Source organism: Lissotriton vulgaris, chromosome 7, assembly GCF_964263255.1.
Source record: "Lissotriton vulgaris chromosome 7, aLisVul1.2, whole genome shotgun sequence".
Taxonomy (NCBI): domain Eukaryota; kingdom Metazoa; phylum Chordata; class Amphibia; order Caudata; family Salamandridae; genus Lissotriton; species Lissotriton vulgaris.
This window is the reverse complement of record NC_141695.1, coordinates 424,671,093-424,696,919: the sequence shown is the minus strand read 5'-3', so window position 1 is coordinate 424,696,919 and position 25,827 is coordinate 424,671,093. Positions and strand designations below refer to the sequence as shown.

Genomic DNA, 25,827 nt, shown 5'->3' with positions numbered 1-25,827 from the left:
AACGACAAGGGCTCTTCTGCTGGCCCTAATAAGTCTTCTTGTTTTTAATATTAATAATTCTTATTCCCGAACTATTAATGCACCATATTTTTTCCGAACTATTGTTTCCGTTTCCTAATGCTATTTTTTATCAACAATTATCCTTCGATCTGGACTATCTGTTTCTATATTTTTGTTATACCTGCCTCTAATTGCCTCTGCTATGATGACTCTCCGTACTACTACTATTAGTCTGTCTATAGCTAAGCTTGCCCAGTTGGCCACTATTTATTTAAAAGGTTTAAAATAAAACTCGGACTCCCCAGTAGTTCTAGCCATGAGTTCTTTGGGCTGTCCTCTTAAACTACATCTATTCTTATAGATCTTGAGTCTTTGTTAATCTTGAGGCTTTTCGACAATTCCCACCAACAAATGCACAACCAGATTTTACTATTTTGATAGGATAGGACATGCTACTACTGTTGTAGGGATTTTGCACATACAGAACTTTCCACAAAAAAATAGGATGTTGGTGATGGTAGGTTGGACCTTCCTCGCACCTCAATCAGAAGTTCAGAACCCACCACAATCCCCTGCTCGACTAGGTAGTAGTGTCTCGTCATAACTATTAGCTCTCCGAACCCCCCCTAAAATACCCAAAAAGTAGATACCCGGAAAATAACACTTATCACCTCTCAGTTGTGGAAGCAATGCACATGCACACCCTTCCTTTTGCTCGCTCACTCGTGTAAGTCCACACAAAATACCACTGAATCTATGTAAGTTCAAAATTTTTATTTTCAATTGACAAGCTCTGTACTAAGCATGGGCGAATTTTGCGAATTCGCGATCCGCGAATTTGCGAATTCGCAATCCGCAAAATTCGCGAATTTGCGTTAATTTGCGGATTTTTTATTTTTGCCTGTTCGCGGGTGTTCGTGGGGAACTTTGCGTATTCCCGGGCGCTTTGCGTGTTTGCGTTTTTTTTTTTGCCTGGTTCATCACTGCCACCCTCTCGTTTTTTATGCCCTTCTGCCCTCTGTACCACTTGTTTTTGTGCCTTTCTGCCCTCTGTCCCACTCTTGTTTGTGCCCTTTTGCCCTTCACCCCACTGGTCTCTGTGCCCTTCTGCCTAAGGCATGCCCTCTGTCCCACTTTGTGCCCTTCTGCCCTCAGCCATAAGTCAGCTTCAACAGGAAGCACTAATAGATAAAGTAAAGCAGGTGCTTGAGTTGAAGGTCAAATTAAGTTACACAGTCATTAATCACCCCAAGTTTGGGGTGATTAATAATTGTGTAACTGAATTTGAGATTCAACTCTAGCACCTGCTTTACTTTATCTATTAGTGCTTCCTGTTGAAGCTGACTTTTGTAACTATTTTAGAGGCTCTGGCTTGCCGGCACCATTCTAAAATAGTTACAAAAAGTCAGCTTGAACTTTTGACCCAATCCGTTCCGCTCGCAGATTTTGCGGGAAATTCGCGAACCTCGCGGATTGCGAATTTACCGAAAATCCGCAAAATCCGCGAGCGGAACGGATTTTCCGCCCATGCTTACTCTGTACGTTGTTCTATAATGCAGCACCAGCATGAAAATGCATACCATTAAAACAATAAACATTGTTACACTTAGTTACAGTTACTTACAACAGGTACAGGTTCATAGAAAAAAATAGGAAATCATGATAACAGAACAGTGGTGGAAGCACCACCATCCCATTGGTAGGAATATAGGGCCATATTATCAAGGACCGGCGATACATTACCACCGCTTTTATCGGCAGGAAACTGACGATAAAGCGGCGATAATGGGCTTGATAATATGCTCTATGGAATTTCAATCGAAGACCATGTTAGATGTGAAGACATCTAACATGGGCTTCGATTGGAATTCCATAGAGCATATTATCAAGCCCATTATCGCTGCTTTATCGGCAGTTTCCTGCTGATAAAAGCGTCGATAATGTATCGCCCATCCTTGATAATATGCCCCCCAGTTTATATAAAATTATAAATGAAGATCTCTGAGTGAATTCTGGGAACCCCTCACCTTAGAAGAACCTAGTACTGGCAGTTGTTACATCATAAGCTCTGTTTCCTAGAAGGGATTCTTCTGTCTGCAATAGGAAAAATGGTGCACGTTACTATATTACAAGCATTTCTCAGCCGTGCCAAAAAGTGTAGCATTTTTATGGATAAGCAATATGGACTAACACCAGAACTCCATAATGTGACTTGTTAATGTTTTGGCTGACCTGATATGCAGCGCTTAGACAGTGGCAGTATGAGGTCATGTGGGCTCAAAGGTGTCTTATACAACAAGATGCGAGGTAACGTCACGTGTGCAAAAATGAAAGACACAAAGGTAAAATGGTTGCATGGCTCGGGCTAACTAAGCAAAGACTAGAATGACACTAGGGACCATACAACTACTAGTGTCTACTCTACTACTACCTGATTTGCACAAGTGATGTATGCTGTATATGTATGTATTACAATTAACTAATTGTTCAATCTTGCTACTGACCAATAGGGAGAGGTGTATATGACACCTAAAAGATGTGTAATGTTTTTTCTAGGCGCACTACCGACCACCAGTGCCGGGGCCAGCGGCGAAGGTGACGCGACTGGTGAGGATGCAGCAGTTGCAGATGAAGCTGCAGGGGGCGAGCCAGCACCAGTGGTGGGCGGTGGTAAGTTAGATTCATAATCCTTTACTATTGACATTACACTCACTGCAAGGGTGTACTGAATGTATACTGAACTGTTGGGACTTAGTAAGTAAGAAGTTGTTGTGAACGTTTAAAGAGTGAAGACACCCTTTAATTGGCATTAGTAAAGGCATTAGAGGAGGGAGTATTGAGTAACCAATGGCCTCTTCTATCTGATTTCAACTCCGCTTTGAAAGTTTTATGGAGAAGACTAAAAGTCAGATCAGATCACCTGGTGTTGAACTAAAAAGGAAAAGACAGGTGGAAGGAAGAAGGACGGGCAAGATTTAATAATTATGACTGACAGAGAGAAGGATACATCTGATGCAAGAATGCAAATTGCAAAGGTGGCTGATATGAATCAGATGCATGGTTGGTTGAATGACTGAAAAAATCCTTCAAATGTTAAAGCCCAAGCAAGTGGGAGGATAGACACATACCCGCCGCCACCTTTCCATCACTTGTGCCCCACCTCACTGTGGCTGCAACTGCTGCGCTCTAAAGCGCCGCATCGCCCTACTTAAGGAGGCAGTGTGTGTCCTCTAAAGACAATCCCACCAAACATAGGAGACCCTGTTTATTGCCCCTTTTTTATTTATTTTTTGGTGGGTGGGAATTGGGCGTTGGGGTTTTGGATAATTGGACATTTGGTTGGTCTTTTTCTTTACGGACATTGGTTGGAGTTAGGGAGAGGGGTGGGTCAGGTTTTGTGTTTTTTTATATAGTTTATTTTTGTTATGGTTATTAAATCAATATTTCTACTTTACATACAATGTTGTTAATGTTTTGTGGGTGGGGTTACTGTTTTACATCTCACTGTTGCCTTGCTGGTGCAGGACTGCCCATAGCCAGTGTTTGATTTAAATAATTGGCTGACTTTGTAAGACACAAACAGATAGATGCGGCGCCCCTCACTGATTGAGTTGTCCTACTAGTACTGTCAGTCTCTCTCTTGTAGTATATGCATTATTTAACTGGACTCAAAGGGGTGTGTTAATTGATTGAAAACATGTCCATTATTAATTATGCTTCCCCCAAACTTCTCTTAACGTTGCTTGATGTTTAACTTAGTGGTACAGAAGGGGGTGGTGACGGACGGAGCATCTGAACCAATCAAACACTCACACCCAGTCAACAGATCTGGGTTTAATCGATCACCGTTCTTTAGCCCACTCTGCCACCCCAGTTCAGACATGGCCATATGCAAATCAGTCTGACCCTGTGCCTCATGGGAACAGTCCAGCCCCAACTGCCAAGCCATGCCTTCCCTGGACCGGAAACAAGCTTCCTAGGACTTGTTTCTGGCATTGCAGCCGTCTTAAGCCAAGCTTGCTTGAATCCAGTGGCAAAGTGAGCAAGGGACTCACGTCTGAGCATACCCTGCCAACTTATGGCGAACGAAGTGGTACAGAAGATGGTGGTGATAGACGGAGTATCTGTACCAATCAAACACTCACACCCAGTCAACAGATCTGGGTTTCATCCATCACCGTTCTTTAGCCCACTCTGCCACCCCAGTTCAGACATTGCCATATGCAAATCAGTCTGACCCTGTGCCTCATGGGAACAGTCCAGCCCAAACTGCCAAGCCATGCCTTCCCTGGACCGGAAACAAGCTTCCTAGGACCGGTTTCTGGCATTGCAGCCGTCTTCAGCCAGGCTTGCTTGAATCCAGTGGCAAAGTGAGCAAGGGACTCACGTATGAGCATACCCTGCCAACTTATGGCGAACAAAGTGGTACAGAAGGGGGTGGTGATGGACGGAGCATCTGTACCAATCAAACACTCACACCCAGTCAACAGATCCGGGTTTAATCCATCACTGTTCTTTAGCCCACTCTGCCACCCCAGTTCAGACATGGCCATATGCAAATCAGTCCGACCCTGTGCCTCATGGGAACAGTCCAGCCCAAACTGCCAAGCCATGCCTTCTCTGGACTGGAAACAATCTTCCTAGGACCGGTTTCTTGCATTGCAGCTGTCTTCAGCCAGGCTTGCTTGAATCCAGTGGCAAAGTGAACAAGGGACTCACGTCTGAGCATACCCGGCCAACTTATGGCGAACTAAGTGGTACAGAAGGGGCTGGACTGTTCCCATGAGGGAGAAAAAGGAAATGCATGCATGGTGATGATTGATAAGGAAACCTGGATTACATACAGTTTATGTTCAGTTGTTCCGGGCTTACTTTTACCGATAGCAAATACAATGTTTAAATATTGGTAGGGATGAATCATAAACAGAGAGCAAACCTAATGGTAATAATAAAAACAAGAAGAACACACTGTTGTAAAGATTGTAGACAAAAAAAAGGAATACAATTATTTAAAAGATGATGAAAGTTGATACTGTTACTGTGTTATCCTGGTCAAAAATGTGAATTTGCATCTCGGCATTCCTCTTGGTCCTCTTGTCCATCAATCCTGGGTGTTGCCACTGCCTGCCTGGCAAATGTAGATTTATTGGTAAGGTAAGTGTGCATTGTATAGCACTGGGTAAGGCCCGGTCTGTAATTGTAGATGGAAAAACAAAAGGGATGTTATTGAGAAACAAAGTTGAAAAAAATGCAAAAGTTATGGTGTAGTGCAACAAGAGCACTTTCCGAGGTGGCATGTATGCATCATCTCTACTCTAGTCTGTTTCCAGCATTGACCTAAAACAGCAACAGGACAGAGCAGGCCCACAGTGACGGCAAGTCGCTTAGCACATCCTCCTTTTAGAGTAATTTTTTTTAAAGAGTTGGACAAAGCACATATTCAGCAACATAGCATTTTACAATTTAAGTGACTAAATTAATGCACCGCAGTCATACCACCGCTACACTAGACTCCACTTCTACACAGACATTTAGGTCTACTGTGGTTGTTGTTGACTTGTTTACCTTTTATGCCACTCATGAAACGTCCTGACTTGTTATTATTCCATCAATCATCTCCGAAACTTGTACTGACTGACTGACAAGATCGGCTTGCAGTAGAAGTACAAATTTGTTATTAATATTAAACAACAAGAGTAGAAATATTATTGACTTGAGTCACTCTTTAGTGTGTACACTAAGACTAGTACACTTTGACTTCACTTCATGTACAACTAACAACAAAAACACAAACACCAATCACTCAGAGTCAGGTGTCCAATGCATGCCATTCATTTTCATTACCTGTTCCTTCTCATCTTGAGTTAAGGGGCCGTCTCTCTCACCATCATCATCATAGACGGTGCTGTTGTCATACTCAGTGTGCAATGTACAGATTGAGTCCCCTTCCTGTATTCAATCCAAAGCAATGTATCAAGCTGCAGTAGAACTACACATTTCTTATTAAAAATAGTTGCAAGAAAGGGAAAATTGCCTTCAGCTACTTTTATTGTGTAGAATGATGATTATTACAAATGGTGCACAATGAAATAACTTCATGCACAACAAACAACAAAATCACTCAGTCTGCGTCCAATGCATGGCATCATTCATTACCTGTTCCATCTCATTTTCAGTTAATGGGCAGTCTCTCTCGGCTCAGAAAGGAGGATAGTTATAGTAGTCATCATGTACCACTTCTTTTGGAGGGACTAGGAAAGATTTTATTTTTTCTTCTGTTTTGCATCATCGAATCATCATCTGTCAAGGGGGAAATGGATTTAGGGAGATTCAGGAGGATGGAGCGGAGGAGCTGGATTCGGCGGACTGTACTGTGAAATCCAGACATCTAAACTCGTATATTGAAATAAAAAGAGTAGAAGACGGTGGTGATGGATTTGTTGTGATTCAAAGTTTGTAACCGGAAAGACAGACACACAAATAAAGGAAAATAAGGGAGGAAGACAGTAAGTGCAAGCCTAATTGTCAGGGAAGTTTAGCTCATTCTCAAACTATGGGGGTTCTACCAGAAGTAGGTAATTATCATGTAACACACTACTTCCGTCACCTGAGTCGCTGCCCTCATATTCCTCCCTTGATTCATGTATTGTGTAATTCGGTGGTATGAACTGCTGATTCATATTGATCATTGTTAACCTCTCCACGTTTTTGGGAGAGAGACTGGTCCTTCTCACTGTTACAATGGAACCAGCAGCACTGAAAACACTTACGGTAGAGACACTTGCGACAGGGCAAGCCAGATAGCTTATTGCCAGCCTGTTCAGCAGTGGCCATTGGGCCCTTTTCCCATACCAATACCGCAATGGGTTTTGATTAATGTACACCTCTGTTGGGTCGTCCAGATAGGCCTGGACCATCCGCTCGATGTTCAGGGGTGCTAAACTTTTTTCCGGGTCTTTTCTATGTGCATCAGCACTGCGTTTACCAATGCCGAAATGCGAATACCAATCCTGTAAAGATTCTGCTGGGCCGAATGATCCAGTTATTGCTGTTGTCGATAGTGATGGTGAGTGTTCTGAGCCAAACGCATAGCCCTCAGCCTCCGAAGTTGCACTTGATGCCGGATGCCCTGCTGTAGTGTTTGTTGTGGGTTGATCTAAATTTAATTAGCAGCTGTTCATTTTCCAACTTACTCGCTGCCTCAGCTATCCAAGTTTTGTAGTGGGCAACATCCATCTCTGAAAAAGGAATTAATGTCTTCAGTGCCAATTTTGTTTGTGGATCCAGAATTGTGGCAGAAATGTAATGCTCTTGTGACAAAATCTTATTTTGCATCCTTGTATTGTCAGCTAAGCGACGGGCTAAGCTCTCCACCAACTCATAGGCTTCTTTTTTTCCTCTACAACTTTGCATGATTCAGACACTGCCTTCAGCTAATGCTCTAGAATTTTCTATAATGGAATAGCTAGGTCCATAGTACAGTCCTCCTTGCTGACTTCACGTGTGAAGACTTCAAAAGCACGAAGCATGTCAGTCAGGCATTTAACTAGGCACCATTGGTCCATCTGAAGGGTCATGCCTTTCACTGTAGCCACCCCCTCTTCCCATAACATATTCATTGAGTGGCCTGTATTGCTCAAACAGACGATCAAGCACATAATAAGTTGAGTTCCAACGTGTGGCCACCTCCTGGATGAGTGCTTTGGCTGGCATTTTATAGTCACGTTGAATGATCCTCAGCTGCTTCTGAGCTTTAAAAGAATGACTGAAATGAGTGCATATTCTTGGGCAGGTGGTCAATGAGTTGCTGACTAAGGGTTCTCGTTTCAGAAAGTCTTGAACTATAATGTTTATGCAGTGCGCCAAATATGGAACCCTGAAATAGGAACCAAGCTCCATGGCCTTAATTACATTACTGCCATTATCTGTGGAAACAAAACCAATACTAAGCCCTCTTGGGCGCAGCCATTCAAAAACCTTGTTGCAAAACTCTTCCAAAATGTTTACAGCAGTATGAGATTTCTCCATGGCGAACATTGCTACATTTGCATGTTTCCGAGTAGCTGTAAAAATCTGAGCTGTGTCAAGAGAAACTCCTTCAGATAGCTTATCTCTAACCCCACAAAAGAGACCCAGTGAGCAGTGATGCACATGTAATCTGTGGCTTGGCAACTGGTCCACGTGTCTGTTGTCAGGTGGATATTGTGAACAGCGCTCTGCTGCAAAGCTTGTCCAACCAATTCCAGCACATCATGATGTAGTGCCAAAACAGCAATTCTTGCGAAATAGGACTGGCTGGGAACCTTCCATTTAGGGCAGATGGCTGACACAAATTCGAGGAAACCCACCCCTTTCACAAATGAAAAAGGGAGAAGGTCCAGCGCTAACATTTTAGCCAGCTTTGCATTGTACAACCGTGCCGTTGGGTGCTTGCGTTGGAACTGCCCCTCCAACCTAAGCATGCTCTCAATGGTAGGCTGGATTACTTTCCTCTGTGGTACTGTTGTTTTCATCAACCCACTTAGGTTCAACGACGCACTTTGTTTCATTGCAGAACTCCATCGCCTTGGTGTCTCAGCCTGACTCTGAGTATGACTCTTACTGTGGTGCCACTGAAATGTTGCTGAGGAAGATGTGGGTGGTACCACTACACAACTGGGGACAGGGCTAGAAATGCCTCCCTCTTCTTCACCTTCCACCGCAATAATATCGTTCCCTGATTCTTCATTCCCAACATCAATGGGTTGATTTTTTTTACTTTGTTGTAAGTGAAGTAGGTGATTTTCCCACACGATAGTGTGGTTTATTTTGAGATGACTTGTTTGGCCTCCGGTACCATAGTTTGTACCAAGCTTACCCCGCCGAACACCAGTGCAAAAAATTTAGCAAATAGTAACATTCTCCTCCTTAGTACTAATTGCTGGATGTGCCACTTTCAATACCAGATGAACTGGAGGGTGTGCTTGGAATGTGACTCTGTGCAGCTACACTATGACTTCTACCACTACCTACTGAGATGGTTGAGCTGGATGTAGGTACCTGCCGGGGCTTTGAAAATATGGAAGCTGGAGGTCGTGGTGGTGTAACCTGTTTTGGTGGTATCCGTGCTACATCCCGCTCAGCATTGCTGTGATATTGCACAAATATTACAACGCCGCGAATGTCATTGGATTGACAAAATCAATTCAATTAATGAGGGGTTGAATTCCGCTGATGAATGGAGGGGATTTGTATCTACTCTCACGACCTAAATAGATACGTTATATGTCACATGTTGTAAACCTTGAATTTAAGCTGGAAACCTGTGTTTCTGTATACATCATTTGTGGTTATTTTAACTCTTCACTTGCAGGAGGGGCACACTATAATGACAATGTTTCTATGAATTATGTTGTACTTTGTGATCTACTTCAAGATCCTTAACCTTGTGTTATGATACTGCCTTTAAAAATTTATTTTGTTTACATCTATCGTATGTTTTATATTGGAACAGCAAGAGGACCTACATATTGCCTTTATACAGGGATTTTACAGTATGTTGAGTATTATGCTGATCACATCCAAATATCCATATTGGATAATCTTCGCAGACCAAAATTGTAAACATTGCACCAGAGTGCCACTGCACGAGGATGGAGCTGTCGACTCCCCTTGTGATGGCTGCGCACGTATTACACGCATCACGTTATAACCGTGATGACGTTTTGCCGCGCCACACAAACAAACTTTCCGACGATACAGACGTTCGGACGGATGCGATTGAGCTCACATAATTGGCGAGCAGGTATGATCTATACCTCAAACTAGTGATAGATCCGAAAATATTTACCAGTATTTGGACAACAATTTAATTAAGGGGCACTCTCCTTGACAGGCATTTTCCTGGCTATCCCTCGCACTGACGGCATTGACCGCCATATTCAATATAGGACTACCACTGATTTCTACCATCTACAGTGGTAAGTTACGATATCTGGGTAAGTCTCAGTCTGTTTTCACTGTGCGTCCTTAATATTCGGACGTCTGTTTTACTATTTATTCTTCTGTTTGCTTTTCGACAGTGCCCGACTGGGTTCACTGTAAGTAAATTAAATGTACTTTTTTAACGCATGGGTAGCGTTATGGAATGAAACACATTGCAAGGTATATTCCTTTATTACAAGTCCGTGAATAATTATTATTCAATGCGACTACACACATAGTTATACACCCTCGCTGACTGTTTCCTCTTTTTAGATGTCCCCCACTGTCCAGTCCTGACGAGACCCCTATTTCGCGGGTCGAAACGCCGTCGACGCCATAGGAAACTATACAACACAGTGTCTATGATTGTAGATAGCCACTGATTAATACCTGTTTCTATCATTGTTCTTGCTCAATTTCCTTCCTCTTGTAAATATTCACAGCTGAAACTTGTATATACCACTTACTGTTACACGGTTTCTTTGTTTCGCTCACAATATCACTTGGGACACATTGCACCTTTTTTATACTGTGTGTACGTCGCAAATATAATTGCAGTATTACCTGTTTTTTTGAAATACAAAGAAATTGTTGCAAACTGGTACAAGTGTGTTTCTCTCTTTGCCATTCTCCCTCTAATAATTGAATTGCTATTGAGCTTTATATTTATTAAGTATTGTACAAGTAATATGTCACAGGAACCATTGTTTTCTGGATAAACATCCCGCTCAGCAGCAGCCTTTCTGAATAGGGTGATAATGTTGGTCCCCATCCCCTTTGGGGCATGAGTGATGTGCGTGATGACTGGCTCGTCTTCATCAACATCATCCCCCTCTTGTACATCTAGCTCCATAATTCTAGGTTTTTCTGGAACCTTCTTTTTCAGTAGCATTGTCTTGTGGCGTGCATCACTCTCAGACTGAGCTGGTGGCTGCCAAGTGGCATCACGATCATCAGAAGTGGGGCTTGAAGAAGAAGATGATGGGCTAAGCCTCCTTTTCCTTGCTTGTGGTCTGGAAGACAAAAGATCTTCCGAAACAGTGGTTTGCTCCACTTTGTCTGCAGGAAGCTCGATTTCCTGAAATGCCCCTACTTCAGGAGCAACAACTACTTTTGTGGGCTGTTCTTGCAGCTGCTGCTGTTGTTGTTGCGGCTTCTGCTGCACACTTATCTGCTGAGTTTCCACCTGCATTGATTGTGTACTACTTTGCGATATAATGACATTTCAAGTTCGCTGCTCGTTAGTAGACTGGCTACCTCTGCGACACTCAAGGGCTTGGGCCTAGGTTGGTGAGGTTGGACCACTGGTGTGAAGGTGCTGATCCCAGCTTGGTTTCCCGACAACGCTGCTACATGCGTAATTTATTTGGTCCCTAAAAAAACATTAGCCGGCACACCAGTCGTGGTTAGTGGCGCTTCCTTTTTTGTTCCTTCTTCTCACCGGCAACTTTCTTGGTACTGGACCTGGTACCTTTCTTTGGGGCCATCTTATTCAGATGTCAGGCAGGACACAGGTGCACAAGTTGTGGTCACACGTGGACGTGATGCGCAGCAGGACTTCTGTCTGGCTGGCAGTACAACGGGTGATGATGATGACACCTCCTCCTCTGGCTTTTTGTGCACCTAAAAGCAAATAAGCCAGGGGAAGAACATCAGTGAAATGTTGCATTTGTTGTTGTGGTTCAGTTTCTACTGTACTAGTACAAACAAACAAACAAAAGAAGATACAGTCTAGCCATTTCCGAGACTTTGTCAACAAGGGCTATGTTATACTACTGTGTACACACTACACTCTCAGGAAGGATAGGAAAGAGAATAGGAACCACCAAAATACAAATGTAATGGAAGTGGGGTGGACCCTGTTTGGCATTAAATCATTTGACCATCACATCATTCATGGAGCTGCGGCTGGCAAAGGGGATGGATGGATGAAAGCAGTAAGCCAATAGGAAAACCATGCAGGCCTATATGGCAAAAGCAGGACACTAGTAATAACTCCCACTACAAAAAAAGGCCACCAGCCACATGGACACTCAAAAATCACAAGCAACAAGCAGGAGGCCTGGGTGACACCATGAACTTACAAAAGGCCTATAAAAGCCAGGCAAATGATGCATGCTAAAGCACACAGCTCTGCCTTTTAAAGCAATAAAATGCAAAAACCTGAAAATACACCGGCCAAAAAAAAGGTATATAGGGTGCATGCATTGCACACCAACAAACACCAGACACACACAACAAAGGCATGTCCAACATCAGAAACCCCACCCCAAAAAAACACATATCCCAACTCAATCGAATGCCATCCATGCCCTAAATGATGTCTAAATTCAACAGACTACACAGAAACACTTGTTTAATGCACCTGTTGCTACCTGCTCTGAGCCTACTGGATGAAAACAGGCCTGTTGGCAGACAAGGCCAGACAAGCATGCAGGTCTAGGCTTCAAAATGGCTACCAGCCACATGGCCAGGCCCACCCAACTACAAGAAACAGAAGACAGACAATGCACTGCAGGCCTATTGCAAAAAGCACACTGCCAGCCTTCAAAATGGCTGCCAGCCTCATGGCCAGGCCTACCCACAACAAGAAGCCTGGGCCACAAAGGAATAGCATGAAGGCCTATATGGGAAAAGCAGGATACTAATAACTCCCACCACAAAAAAGCCACCAGCCACATGGACACTCACAAATCACAAGCAACAAGCAGGAGGTCTGGGAAACACCATGAACTGATAAAAGGCCTATAAAAGCCAGGCAAAGGATGCATGATAAAGCACATTGCTCTGCCTTTTTAATGCAATAAAATGCAAAAACGGAAATACACAGGCCAAAAAAAAGTTCTGCAGGGTGCATGCACTGCACACCAACACGTACCAGACACACAAAACAAAGGAATGTCTTTAAAACACCCAACATCAGAAACCCCACCCCAAATAAACACATTTCCCAACTCAATCCAATGTCATCCATGCCCTAAATTATGTCTATATTGAACATACCACACAGAAACACTTTTTTAAGGTACCTGTGGCTACTTGCTCTGAGCCTACTGAATGAAAGCAGTCCTGTTGGCAGGCAAGGCCAGACAACCTTGCAGGCCTAGGCAACAAAATGGCAACAACAGAAAACCCATCCCAAAACAACACATTTCCCAACTCAATCCAATGCCATCCATGCCCTAAATGATGCTTGAAAATTAAATATATTCAAAACACACCAAAGGAACAGTTGCTTTATCATGCACCCACCCATGACTAGCTCTGGGCCTACTGACTACTTCTACCCAGAACAATTTTTTTTGTCCTCATCTAGCAACATTTTGGGATTTTTGGATGTGTCAGAGGCCCCTTGATGTGCTCCTTGCCCAATGCACTATGTCCTTACAGTACTGTGCAAGTGATATAACTAACCTTGTTCTCAGGGGCCTCTTTTTGTCCCGCTCCAGGCATGGAGATTGTTGGGAGGTGGGAGGGAGCTAGCCATGATGACTACTCGATTCAAGTTCCTGTTTGAAATCTTTGTTGCCATCTAGTTTATATACCTTAGTAAGGAGTTAATCCATACATTATGTACTGGTGGAATAGCTGTTACCCAATTAATGCATATCTCCCTTCTGGCTAACAGGAGTAATAAGAAAAACGTGTTTTCCTGATCTTTATTCAATATGGGATGGCTTGTGTGTTGGTTAATCCCAAAAATAACTGCTTCCATGCTTACCTCTATGGGCTGTTCCAGCACATCAGAGAGAGTCTTACCCGTCTGTATCCAGAATTCTTCCAGCTGTACGCAGTCCCGGAACATATGCAGGTCGTCTGCTCTCTCCTCCCTGCATTTAGGGCATTTTTTTACCTTGTTACTGTCAATCTTTGACAATCTTTTTGGAGTCCAATACGATTTGTTTGCCGTGTCAAGGTGTTTTTTCTTCAGTGGGGCAGACCTTACCACACGCCCTACAATTGCTATCGAGGTTTGCCAGTAGTGAGAGATGTCCAGCCATGCCAGGGATTTCCCCCAGATTTCTTTCGGGGCTTCCTACGCTGATTTTCCGGCTTTTATCAGAGCCCGGTACCAATATGATATCTCTTTCTTGAAAAGTTTTGTGCACAGTTGTTTTTGCTCAACAGCTTCATTCCCTTGTAAATTTTCCTTTATACCCTTTATCCAGCTGTTCAATTGATAGTATTTAAATCTCGCTAATAATCCCTGGGTTTTCATGTTTAGGATCTCCCATCCTATGATTTTATTATTCTCTGTTAACTGCCCCCAATTGTTTATGCGTGCTTCTTTCAGGGGGGTTACTAGCCTGTCTTTCAGACATTCAGGGGGTCCTGGGGAGTCCCAGATGGATGTACCATGTTACTCCGCATACTATTACAACTACCTACCGTTACAACGCGACCATTACAACGCATACCATTACAACGCATAGCGCTTTGAGGTGCTGGATAGTGGTAAGTATAATTTACTATTCTAACTCCAGTCCCCGTGGACCCTAGGGAAGGTGTTGGATAGTAAATTATACTTATTCCCTATCCTAGAGCGCCCCCCAGCGCAATGCGTTGTAATGGTATGCATTGTAAAAGTCGCGTTGTAATGGTAGTGCGTTGTAACAAATGCGTTGTAACAGGTGTATACCGTCCCAGATTGGTGCGTACTTGCTGTAGTAAGGGATTTTTAAGATCCTTCTTATTACATACCAGGTTTTTGCAGCTGATTTTAGCTTGATCTTTTTAAAGTACTTGGGATGTCCAAATTTGTAAAGGTATTGATCTCTATCGTGATTGATTAAGGCTTTCAGATAGATCAGTCATGCCTCCCACTTACCCAGGAGTCTCCTTATATTTTTAAACTGGAAGGCTCTGCAATACTCTAGGATGTTTGGGCTTGCGATTCCTCCCTGCGCTTTATTCCTTCTTAGTTTTTCCACCCCATTCTCACTCCCTTGGCAGCCCAAATAAAATTGTATAACTCCCCATGCAGCTTTTTATTTGTTCCTTCTTAAAGTCCAAATGGATTGAACAGAATAGATAAGTAAACTTTGGCAGTATACTCATTTTAATTAGATTAGATTTCCCAAAGAAGGACAATTGTAAACCTGCCCATGCTTTGAGAAGCTTCCTTATGTCTTTGTGTACTCTAACAAAGTTCATACTTGGTATCATATCTAGCTCTTTTGTACATTCTATCCCTAAATATTTTATTTTTTCCTTCACTAATGGGTTTCCAGAGTTTATGTTCCATTCTAGAATTTCTGACTTTGCTTGGTTCACACGATAACCTGAAAATACCCCAAATTGTTCTATGATCTCTTCGATCTTTGGGAGTGAGCTGTTTAGGTCATCAGTCGTCTGTCTACAGTGCGACTTTTTTTCCCAGTCCGGATATTTGAAGGGTGTAATCCCCTCTTCCCTTCTTAAGAGACACGCTAAGGGCTCTATATGAAAGTTAAAAAGAAGTAGGGAGAGGGGGCACCCTTGTCTTGTGCCTCTCTCTCTCTTTATGTTTTCAGTAAGAGCGTCGTTGACCAGCAATTTGGCTGTAGGGTTTTTAGATATAATTTTTATTGCGCTCTCAAAGTTATTGCCCAGATTAAATTTGGCTAAAGTAGCGTTCAAAAAGGGCCAGATAACCCTGTTGAATGCTTTTGCAGCATCAAAAGTCATAACTTCCAATGGTTTAGAGTTGAGGGTTGCAATGTCAATAGCACTAATGAGTTTGTGGGATAATTCATATATTTGTCTGCCCTTAATGAACCTTTTTTGGTTTGCGTGAATCAGGGACCCAGCCATTTCCCCTAATCTTTTTGCTAATACCTGAGTGTAGATCTTGTAGTCCGAGTTTAAGAGGGATATGGGTCTCTATGACTCACATTTAACTGGGTCCTTTCCTGATTTGAGTAAAATGCTCACTATCGCGTCGTTCCATGATACTGGGAGACCTGTTTTCCCTATGAAGATATCATTTAAAAGTTCTTTCAGTGGGATGTATCGGATCTAGGTCCCAAAGTTAGGAGTCCTAACTTTACTACTACTAAACTGAGAATAATCCTAATTTTAAGATTTCCGGTATTCACAGAAGGCATTTAGGAGCCCTAAAGTTAGGAGTCCTAACTTCTGTGAATACCGAAATGAGTAAGTGCCTTCTGTGAATACCAAAATGGTAGTACGTTTAGGATTTTGTCTTAAGTTAGTTCTGTAAATCGAGCCCATTGTGTTGTTTACATTTGTGTCTCATTTGTGAAAAACATCTGACTCAGGCTTGACAATAGAAGAGGTGGGTAGAAACGAATATCTGCTGTGCACTATCGAGAGTAAGAATGTTCATGTAAGATATTACCATATGACTATCTATGGGAACTGCCTGACATTTGTTTTACTAAACCAAACCCCTCTCCGAAATAAAGCTATAGTAAAGCCACTTTTCTTCCCAGGGCACAGACTGAACCGCAAACCAGATATCAATGTAGTTGTATTCATTATACTTGATTTCATTTGGCTTTATTATTTGAAGTTACGTTGAGTGATACAGCATCAAATAGAAAAAACCTGAAAGCTAATATGGTGACAGAGCATATAAATTATGAGCTGGCACAATCTACATAATTCCAAAGCCATGCAAGAAGACCTTGCATTGGAAGCAGCAACACTGACTCACCATGCTAGGATGATCCCCACGAGAATCGCGAAACTCACTGCAATGATAACGTATAGGGTACGGTCGCCCATAGATTTTTCTGGCTCTATGTCCTGAGGCATGATAGCACCAGTGCTGTAGAGGGGCTCGAGCGTTGGGCGGGTCTTCGCAGCACCTGTAGTAACTTCGTCTTTTATAACTGCCTCAGAGGAACAAAAAGTTTAGTCACAAGTGATTTTTCCTTGCCAATTACTAGCCTTCAAAAGGCCGAAAAACATGGAGGGCATCATCTTAAGGCATAGCTGGAGTTTTCTGAGTAATTTACAGACAGACAGGAACAGTACAGAAGTCGATAGTGACACATGGTCCACATCTGAACATTAATTCTTTTAACCATATCTTCTGATATAAGGGTCTATTTAACCAATTCACAAAATAAGGTCTAAAAACTACCTTGGATTTTTCTCTGCATTGTTTTTGGAGGAATAATGTCTGTATTCCTTTTCCCTAATTATATTAATTTTATTTTTCCTTTACATCATATATCAAAAAGATTTTCATTGGTGTTTCCATTTCCTTTTTATTTTATTCATTATGGTTTTAGCAGGTATATTATAGCCCGCTGGGAGGGCTACACCAGTTATATAAATGTCCCGACCCCGACAAGGGCCTTTAACAGACGGTATAGCCCGTGGTAGAAGGGCTATAAAATTATTAGAACATTCCCCCACCAAGAGTAGAATATAAAAAAGGGAGAAACATAAAGACAAACATGATTCATTATGCAATCCCCAGAGCATCATTGTAACTTGCAAGAGAAAGCAGCACACAAGAGTCGATATCATCTATGTCTTAACGCTCAAATTCTTTTCTCCATAAGGAAACAGACAATTTTAATGTAGGTGTTATGTGCACAAATAATTTTGATGGTGGTAGAGTGTTTGGAAGGAATAGGAGCACCTCAACCAGTGTCAATTTTGTAATATCCATTGCATATTTTTTATCTCTCTTTGTTTTGACCTTCTGAAGCTGCTTAACCATGGTCCATTCCTTAAAGCAGCATTCCGCTTTACCAACTGGAGACAAAAATGTGTTAATTGACGTCATATTTAGCCACCCTTCGACAAAGGTAAGTACATTTTTGGGTCCAGTGTTAACAAATTCTTACCAGACACCTTTTTTAGCAGTTCTATTCGTTCTCTTAGAGTGAAACACTGATATCTCGTCCTCATAAACTGTTAAAGTAAACACCCTCTAGGCCTCTTTGGTCAGGACCTAAGCTACTTCTCTGCACCCCGAGAATTAAAAGAGCTTGCATTGGTGGCAGGGTGTTTATCTTCCTTGCCCCCACTCTCTGGAACGAACTTCCCTGCCAACTACGCGAATGCCAGAACCTCATACATTTCAGGAAGCTGATAAAAACCTATCTCTTCTGAGGTGTGTCTGTCTGGCTGAAACACGCTACCCCAGCGCAGAGATACCCCTGACAGAATGATTTGGGCACTATATAAAATAATAAATATCCAATAAATATCAAATATCACGGAGCTATAATTGATATTATAGGTGATCTGGCTGCTTCTAAACACTCGTGCAATGTCAATACCTGCCAAAACCCTATCCACTTGAGACAGGAAAGCAAGGAAAATCCTCCCAGGTCAGTCAGTCCACCAATGATAGCCAGCCATTAATAGAGAACCGCCTTGTATGCACTGAAAAATGTTTGAGGTTTTTAACAGAGACAACATTTTACCCACTGCATCTCCCACTGATAGGCAGCCACCTTCATTCTATTTCCTCGCCACCCTGTCCTCTATTCAGGTCACATTGTGGGTTACAACAATACAATAAACAACAAGCTAATATAAAACCCAGAAATTCACAATACCATGTAATATTTCTAGTTCTGACATATAAGGACCTTGCTTGCTCATGAGTCCCCCAAGCCTTACCTTCGGTGTTGTTCTAGGCATTTGTGTTCTATGCAACCCCATTGATTATGACATTTTGAAAGCTAAGGACCACTTACCTTTACCCAAAACCAAGAGTGTTAGGGAAACCTTACACTTAACCACACTACTTCACTCTACAGTACCTGATAATGTACCAAGCAAACAGAAAGAACAAAGATAGCCCACTGTTGACCTGCTCGATGTGACGTGGTGCAGTGATGTCAGTGCGTCACACTTAACATCTTTCAGTGCTTGTTGTGTGGTATCTTGATGTTTTCAGTGTGTAAACTTGAAATACTGTGTGAGCATGCCTGCCTGACATGTTTTTTGCCTGTTCAATACGTAAATGCATAAAGGTTTGCCAGCGTTACTCAAAAGTATAAATATTTTTGTACTGTGGTTTTGGGAAATTAAATATTGTAGATAGTGCAACTACTGACTGCATCCAACAGAAAATGTGGTTGAGCGAGGCTGTACTTGGCTACTCCTGTGAAGTCCACTAGTCTCAGCCGGTCAACAATGAAAGATAAGTATAGGATTAAGGAGCAGTGATGCAAAGATATGCACACAAGGAAGGTTTTATTTAACACCTTGGCTGCTAAGGCAATTCCTGCTGGGTGCTGAAATATACTGATCCCCATGCTGCATGACGAGCTCAGCTCGTCATCAGCACACGACCAGTGTACTGCATGACGAGCTGAGCTCGTCATCAGCATCGAAGGGGCTAAACTGATTCTACCTATAAGTAGCAAGACTTTCCAGACATTCCATACCAAGCTTCATCACAACGCTCACTCATAAGCAACCTTCTTCACCAAAGCATTCCTCACACCACACTACACAAGCCACTCTGCCAACGGCGGCTCCTCTACAATGGTGAAGGAGCGTAGTCCCACTGCCCGCAGAGGCAAACAAAAAATAAAATGTTCTAAATGCAGATCATTGTATTTCTTGTCCTGTGGCTGAGTCTTTAGGGGTGGGGTCACAGCACTTCATTTGGGGGAATGTGAGGGGTGGAGTGGTGGTCACTGCTGCCAGTGTGCATGATGGTTTGGCCAGCCATTTTGGGACGGGCAAACCATCATGCAGATTGACATCTCTCCAACCCAGCTGTTTGGCTGGGTGGGAAGACCAGCAGTCACAGGCTCTCAGCTCCCAATGGAGTGCAAAGCAAGCCTGCTCTGTCCAATCTCCTGACACCAGGCCCGGCTCTAGGGCCGTGCGATCGGTGCCACCACCGGGCGCTGTCTGGCGTGCAGAGTGACGGCTGACACCTCCCGCTATCGGTGAACCTTCGAGATTAATACAGATTGTTCACTTTGAAGTGACGACTTTCCAAACCCAGAGAGCACTAGCCCGTTCTACTTTAGAGTCCTCAAAGATCATTACTGTATGAAGAATTTTTACAGTTTCAACGTAGAACGACGATTTGGAGCCAATAAATAAGTGTTAACATAATTGCTCAGTTCCCCGCTATCAAGGAGATTTAATCTCCTCCCTGGGTTTATCTATAAATTTCATCTCTTCTCAACAAAGGAAAAGAGCATTTTTCGTTCTAAGGGAGTTACAATATTAACTTTTCTCCGTCCTGATGATGGTCTTAACGAGTTATCCATAAAGACCGAAACGTCGACTCCCGGCCTTATCCAAAGGAGAATTATTTACACCTATATTTTTTGGATAGGCATTGTACAGGCTTTACAGTGATTCTGATTTAGTGTCTAATTTTTATCCTGTTTTCCTGTTGTACATACTTTTTCTGTATTGTATTTTCCCTTTACAATTGAAATTTGATAAAATCAACTTTTTTTGCCTATACACATGTCCATTGTTCATTGCGTTAATTGTTTTGTATTTATGTGAAGTACTGTCCTGTTTGGTTAGTGTCAAGTATATGTATGTTTATTGAACCACTTAGGATTAATTTCATTCAGGACGATTAAGTCACCTGCATATTACATCAAAATAACTATTACAACTAAACCAACTCCTTTGGAGGCTACTTTACCCCTCTTTATTACGTCTTGGGATGGGGGCGCCATGTTAATTTTATTTTAAAGCACCAGATGCCACGTTCCTTGTCAAAACAATTTTCAAGCATCAATAAAAATGTCTTGACGTGATTAATATTCTTTCTCTAGAGAGACTGGAGCTTTGTCTGGTAGAGGACGTTTTGACTCATCATAGTGCAGAAGGTTATTATGCCTGCTGCAAAGAATGTTGCATACGCTATAAATAGGTCAATGGGTCATTCTTTTGTAAGAGAGATCCTTTTGTTACTTGCAGTTTAAAAGTTAAAATCCTAATATAGAGCAGTGAGATAATAACCGTCATCAAAGAACTGCATGCAAACTGCAAGGAATATATTACAGCTACATGTTTTTTTTCCCAGTCTTTCCTTACCCTAATATTGCAAAAAGGGTTCATTTAGGGAGAAATAAATTCTAATTAGTAAAAAAAAAAAACCTAACATTGGTGTTACATTTTAAATTCTGAATGTGTGGTTTTCCAGACCAAGGACTCTTAAACTATAGTGCCAACCAGTATGGACGACATGTGACTCCTACTCCTTGTAGGCCTCTGTCTTATATAACCTTTCCTATACATTGATTTACACATGTGTGATTGTCTCTGTGCAACGTATGTGTGATGTAAAGTGTTCTGACACCGTAAACTTGTATGAGTGGCGCCATAAAACTAAATAAATATAAGAGAGAGTGGTAATGGAGACTTGGGGTGCATTGTCAAATGGTGGTAGTGAGGGAATCCATGGCGAGGTGGTCAAGGGGGGAGGGGGTTGGGTGGACAACAAACCTTGTCGCACAGGGCGCCACCAGTACTAAAGCCAGCCTTGCCCGACACTGTTCTCATGGGTATGACAGCAGCATTTGGATTGGCAGTAGGGGGGCTGGGAGCTTCAGCCTGTGCCCAGAGGAGCAGAAGAGCGGCGAGCAGAAGACGGTCAGGTAAGTATTTTTGTTTATTGTTTTGTTTGTTGCAGCCCCTCTCATGCTGCCCTTCTCGCGCTGCTGCACCACATTTCCCTGACACAACTGCTACTGCACACTACCACAGGAACTTACTACAGAGAACTTAAATTAGGACGTCACTGAGTTCCACAGGAAAACTAGCTCCCAAACCATGGTAGATCACCACATCTAGGAGTACACTATTCCCTAATACCCATCCTAATAATCTTATAAAGTTTACAAACACCTCAGCCAGAAGCCACCCCAAGGTAGCCTCTCCTTCAGTGACAACTTAATAATCGTGTATTTTGCGGTTTGTATGATGTACTCTGATGCACCAGCTTACCATTGCATGTGGCTGAATGCAAACAAAAGAGTCAAAAACTCACTTTTTCTTACACTGACATTTTACCAGAAGTAGAGAGTATTTTAAAATATACAGAAGAAAGAGATACAATACCTCTATTCATAACGTACTAGCCAATTGAAGCACATTATATCAATATTACTAAAGATCTACAACAAACTAACAATAATAAAAAACTGTTAAGGACAGACAACTAGTTCTATGGAACACTTTTGCAATATTTGTTAAGCTTTCAGGGGGACTAGGCAGGGGTCCAGGGAAACATTGCCAACTTTCAGTAAAGCCTTAAAGTTTTCCCTGTTTCTTTTGAGGAAATGGGCGGCTTCAAAAACAAATCTTTATTCAAATTAATTACAGCTATTGTGGCCTTGTAATCCTTGGAGGCCAGTACCAATTGGATTGAGTCGCAATCTGTGATCTACCTAATACATTAATAAGGTAGGTCATTTTGCGATTCAATCTGAATTCTTATTTTGAAAACCGACCTAGTAGTACATAAGCTGGTCTGCAAAAATATGTTTCCGTTTATAAAAAGACTAGATGCAAATTGCTAGCCAATACTTTCTTGGCATCTTTAACTTCTTACTGATAGAAACCTTATGAGAGTCCACCCTAATTCAAATGAAAATCCTATTGCAACGGGAACAGCTCTAGCTGCACCATACTTGTGCAAATAAAGCAGCTGTGACATCCAAACAAACTCTTCAAAATCAGTTAATAAATATTCAAGGGTCGTACGACTGAAAATACACCAACATCATTTTCACCATGCAGTGCAAAACCTGCCACTTCAGGGAAAGGAAACATCTGTTTCAATCCATGATGAATTTACACAAATTTACAGTTTTGGTTGCTGACACTAGGGATCTTTTACATGGGTAGAACATTTGCTGCAGGACCTCACAAATATAGTTTTCAAAGGTACCACAAAAGTCACTAAACACGTATTATTTATCTATATAATTGTACAGTTATTCCTAAAGTATGGCCCAAGTCAACATTAAAAGGCAATGCAGATGTCTTCTAGTATGAAGGTTCTTTTTTGGTCCCTTGGCCCTGGCGATTTTTCATGGAGGTAGTACTTGTTCTGCTTTTGTAAGAGTCTCCAGGTATTCCGAGTTTATTATCAAAACTGTCCTAGTTGATTTGCCTTTTAGTTGATATTGTATAATACTTTCAAAGGGAGCTATAGAACAGCAATTAAGGGATGGATTTTAATGGTCAGAATTGTTTTGGACAAGCTGAGCAACATAATGGAGTATTCCTTTCATCAAACCAAAGAAAGTATAGAGCAACCCTGTGTGAAGGACTTACTCTCATCAATATGGAATAGCACAAAAGCTAATACTGTTCTTTGGAGTGATGAGGGATCTAAGAATTTGCAGAAAATATAATTGATAGTTTTAAGACATGCAAAGGCTGATAAAGTGTGTTTAGAATCTGGTTAGTGTCCAAGGTGAAACCCTGTGATTTATGGAATAAGTGTTGGTGAGTTTCCTAAATAAGAGGGAGTATAACAACTTTACCGAGGGGACATCCACCTGAGGAAAGAAGAAAGACTCTACTTTGGAGGAATTACATTTCAGATAAAAGCTGCCATGCAATTAAGTAGTAAGTCAAGGAGGTACTTCATGTTATCAATGTCATTAACCTATGACACCATTAAGTGTAGTTGATTGTTAGAATATTGTTGACTTGCAATGTCCTGGTCGGCCAACGAGATCCATACACCGTTTAAAAAGAGCTGGATGACTCAATCCTCGTGAATTGGGTCATAGATTACAGTGAATGTATCACTTAAACTAATCTAAACTACAAATAGAACTGCAACCTATTCCTCCATAGCCTTCCTTTGGAGAAGTTTAACATTTATTTTCAAGGAAGTGCGGGAAAATATGAGAATTTGAAACTACATGATCATTGTCGCTCACCATTAATCTTAAAATGAATGATGGAGAAGATGATCGACTGGTTCTGGCTAACACAGTGACATTCATAGGATCCGGCATCCGACATTAAGACTTGTTTCTTTGCCATGACGCACTCATCATTGACAGCCTGCTTTTCCTTTTGTGAGCCTGTTTTCTAAAATTAAGGAAGACAAAACACTTTCCATAATCAATTGATTTTGCCAAGTTCAAAACCTGGCATTAAATCTTTTGAAGTTCAGCTTCCAGCCCTGTTGCCAAACAAATGTGCTCTGAAAGAAAACTGTCAGACGAAACCCCTGATCGGAAACAGCCTTTGTTAAACAAGTGCATGATGTACAATATCACATTTGTGTGGCCAATGTCCGACCATCATGTATTCATTCAGCAGCATATAACTAAGCAGATGTAGGCCACATGCCAGCTCTGCTGTTGTAGTATTATTGAAAAGTTAATATATTAATAATTTATACAAACCTTGTAAACAATTAAATGATCATTTATACATTAGTGCTTTTTCTGCAATTGAACATCTTCATTGTTACAAAAATTAACAATTTTTAAGGTACCCTAATAATAATAAAATTATAAATGCCTAATAAACGCATATGTGGGTTATATGTCATCATTGGACCTAAAGGTTAATGAGAGTAAATCCTTTGTCATGGTGTCAGGTTCCCTTCCTAAGACTAGGTCACCATTTTTCTATATAGGGACAAGATTAGATATAGTGGAGACCTTCTCATATTTGGGAGGTTTATTTGACAACAAGCATACTTGGGCGCAAATGGTAAAGTTTAGGGCTTTATCAATGGAAAGAACTTTGGTTGCAATTGCTAGTTTTTGTAAAAAAGCTTGGTTCTGAAACCATAGGGACGATAAAGAAAATGTATAATGCCAAAACAATTTTGGTGGCTACATATGGAGCAGGGCTGGGGGATATGGCATCAGTCGTTCACTTGCAGAATTGCAGAAGATAGAGGATGGCTTTTTAAAAAGGGCTGCCTCTCTTCCCACTTCGTTCTCTAACTATGTGTGTCATTTGGAATTGGAACTACCCTACATAACGGACATGGTAAGACTCACACAGATTATGTAGTGGCACTCGATTTGGAGAAAATCCACTGTGGATGTAAACCAGGCCATATGGCAAAATTATCTGTTACTAGACAGTGTTCACAAAATTCCTTGATTAGAGTATGTAAGAACCACGTTACATTCTTTAGGCGTCTTAGAATTGTATACAGATCCAGGCTCTTGCTCCAAGTTCCCTAAAAAGAAAGTTAAAGCCCTATTTTGGCTAAGGCCGACTATGCAAGGATGGAGATACATCAGGTAAAAACAGCAGCAAAACTTCATCAGCAGAGCCCCCTCCCCCCCATAAATGAATGAGAATTTTCGTATTTGGAGGGCATAAACAACTTACAGCATAGATTTATTTTACTAAGATTTCACACTAATTTGATACCCTTGATGTTGGGATTTCCATCTAAAAATTCTCTTTTAGTGATCTGGATCAGTGTCCCTGTGATAATTTGTAAATACAAACTGACCTTAATTTCGTTTTTTTCTGCAAATATTACAATGAGATCGAGATACATTCTACCTCTCCTAAGGCAGCATGGGTTTAGTAAATGTCGAATTGCGTTATTTTATCTGAAGAAAATTTCTGATTCCTATGTCTTTTTTTGTGTAGCATCCTTTTTGTGGGCTTGCCTGCGTACAAGACGCCTTCTGTAAGTTAGATTTCTGTCAGTCCCAAACTAACCTCTTTTTGAGGGTTTATTGTTTATTTATTAGTTATTCATGTTACCCACAATCTGAATGTTTAACAATGCAGACTAACTTATTGTTACTCTACTTTTGATTAATTGTGTATTCTTTTTAATTTGGATATCTTCTCCTTTTTAAACTTATTGTATTAATGGATGTCATGAAATGTCTTGTTCTTAAATTTGTATACTTTAATGATCTAGCTTTAATTAGATCGAATAAAGGTTTACTGGATTAA

At 41.5% G+C, this 25,827-nt stretch overlaps 1 protein-coding gene across 1 annotated transcript in view; it reads right to left on the bottom strand.

The window, feature by feature from the left end:
* IZUMO1 (izumo sperm-oocyte fusion 1) overlaps positions 1-25,827 on the bottom strand; it is a 254,288-nt gene that overhangs the window by 14,809 nt on the left and 213,652 nt on the right. Inside the window, exons 7-8 of the mRNA XM_086929367.1 lie at positions 23,820-23,973; positions 16,622-16,799 (exon numbers count right to left, since the gene is read on the bottom strand). Of these exons, the coding sequence (XP_086785493.1) occupies positions 16,622-16,799; positions 23,820-23,973 (332 nt within the window). The remainder of the gene's footprint in view (positions 1-16,621; positions 16,800-23,819; positions 23,974-25,827) is intronic.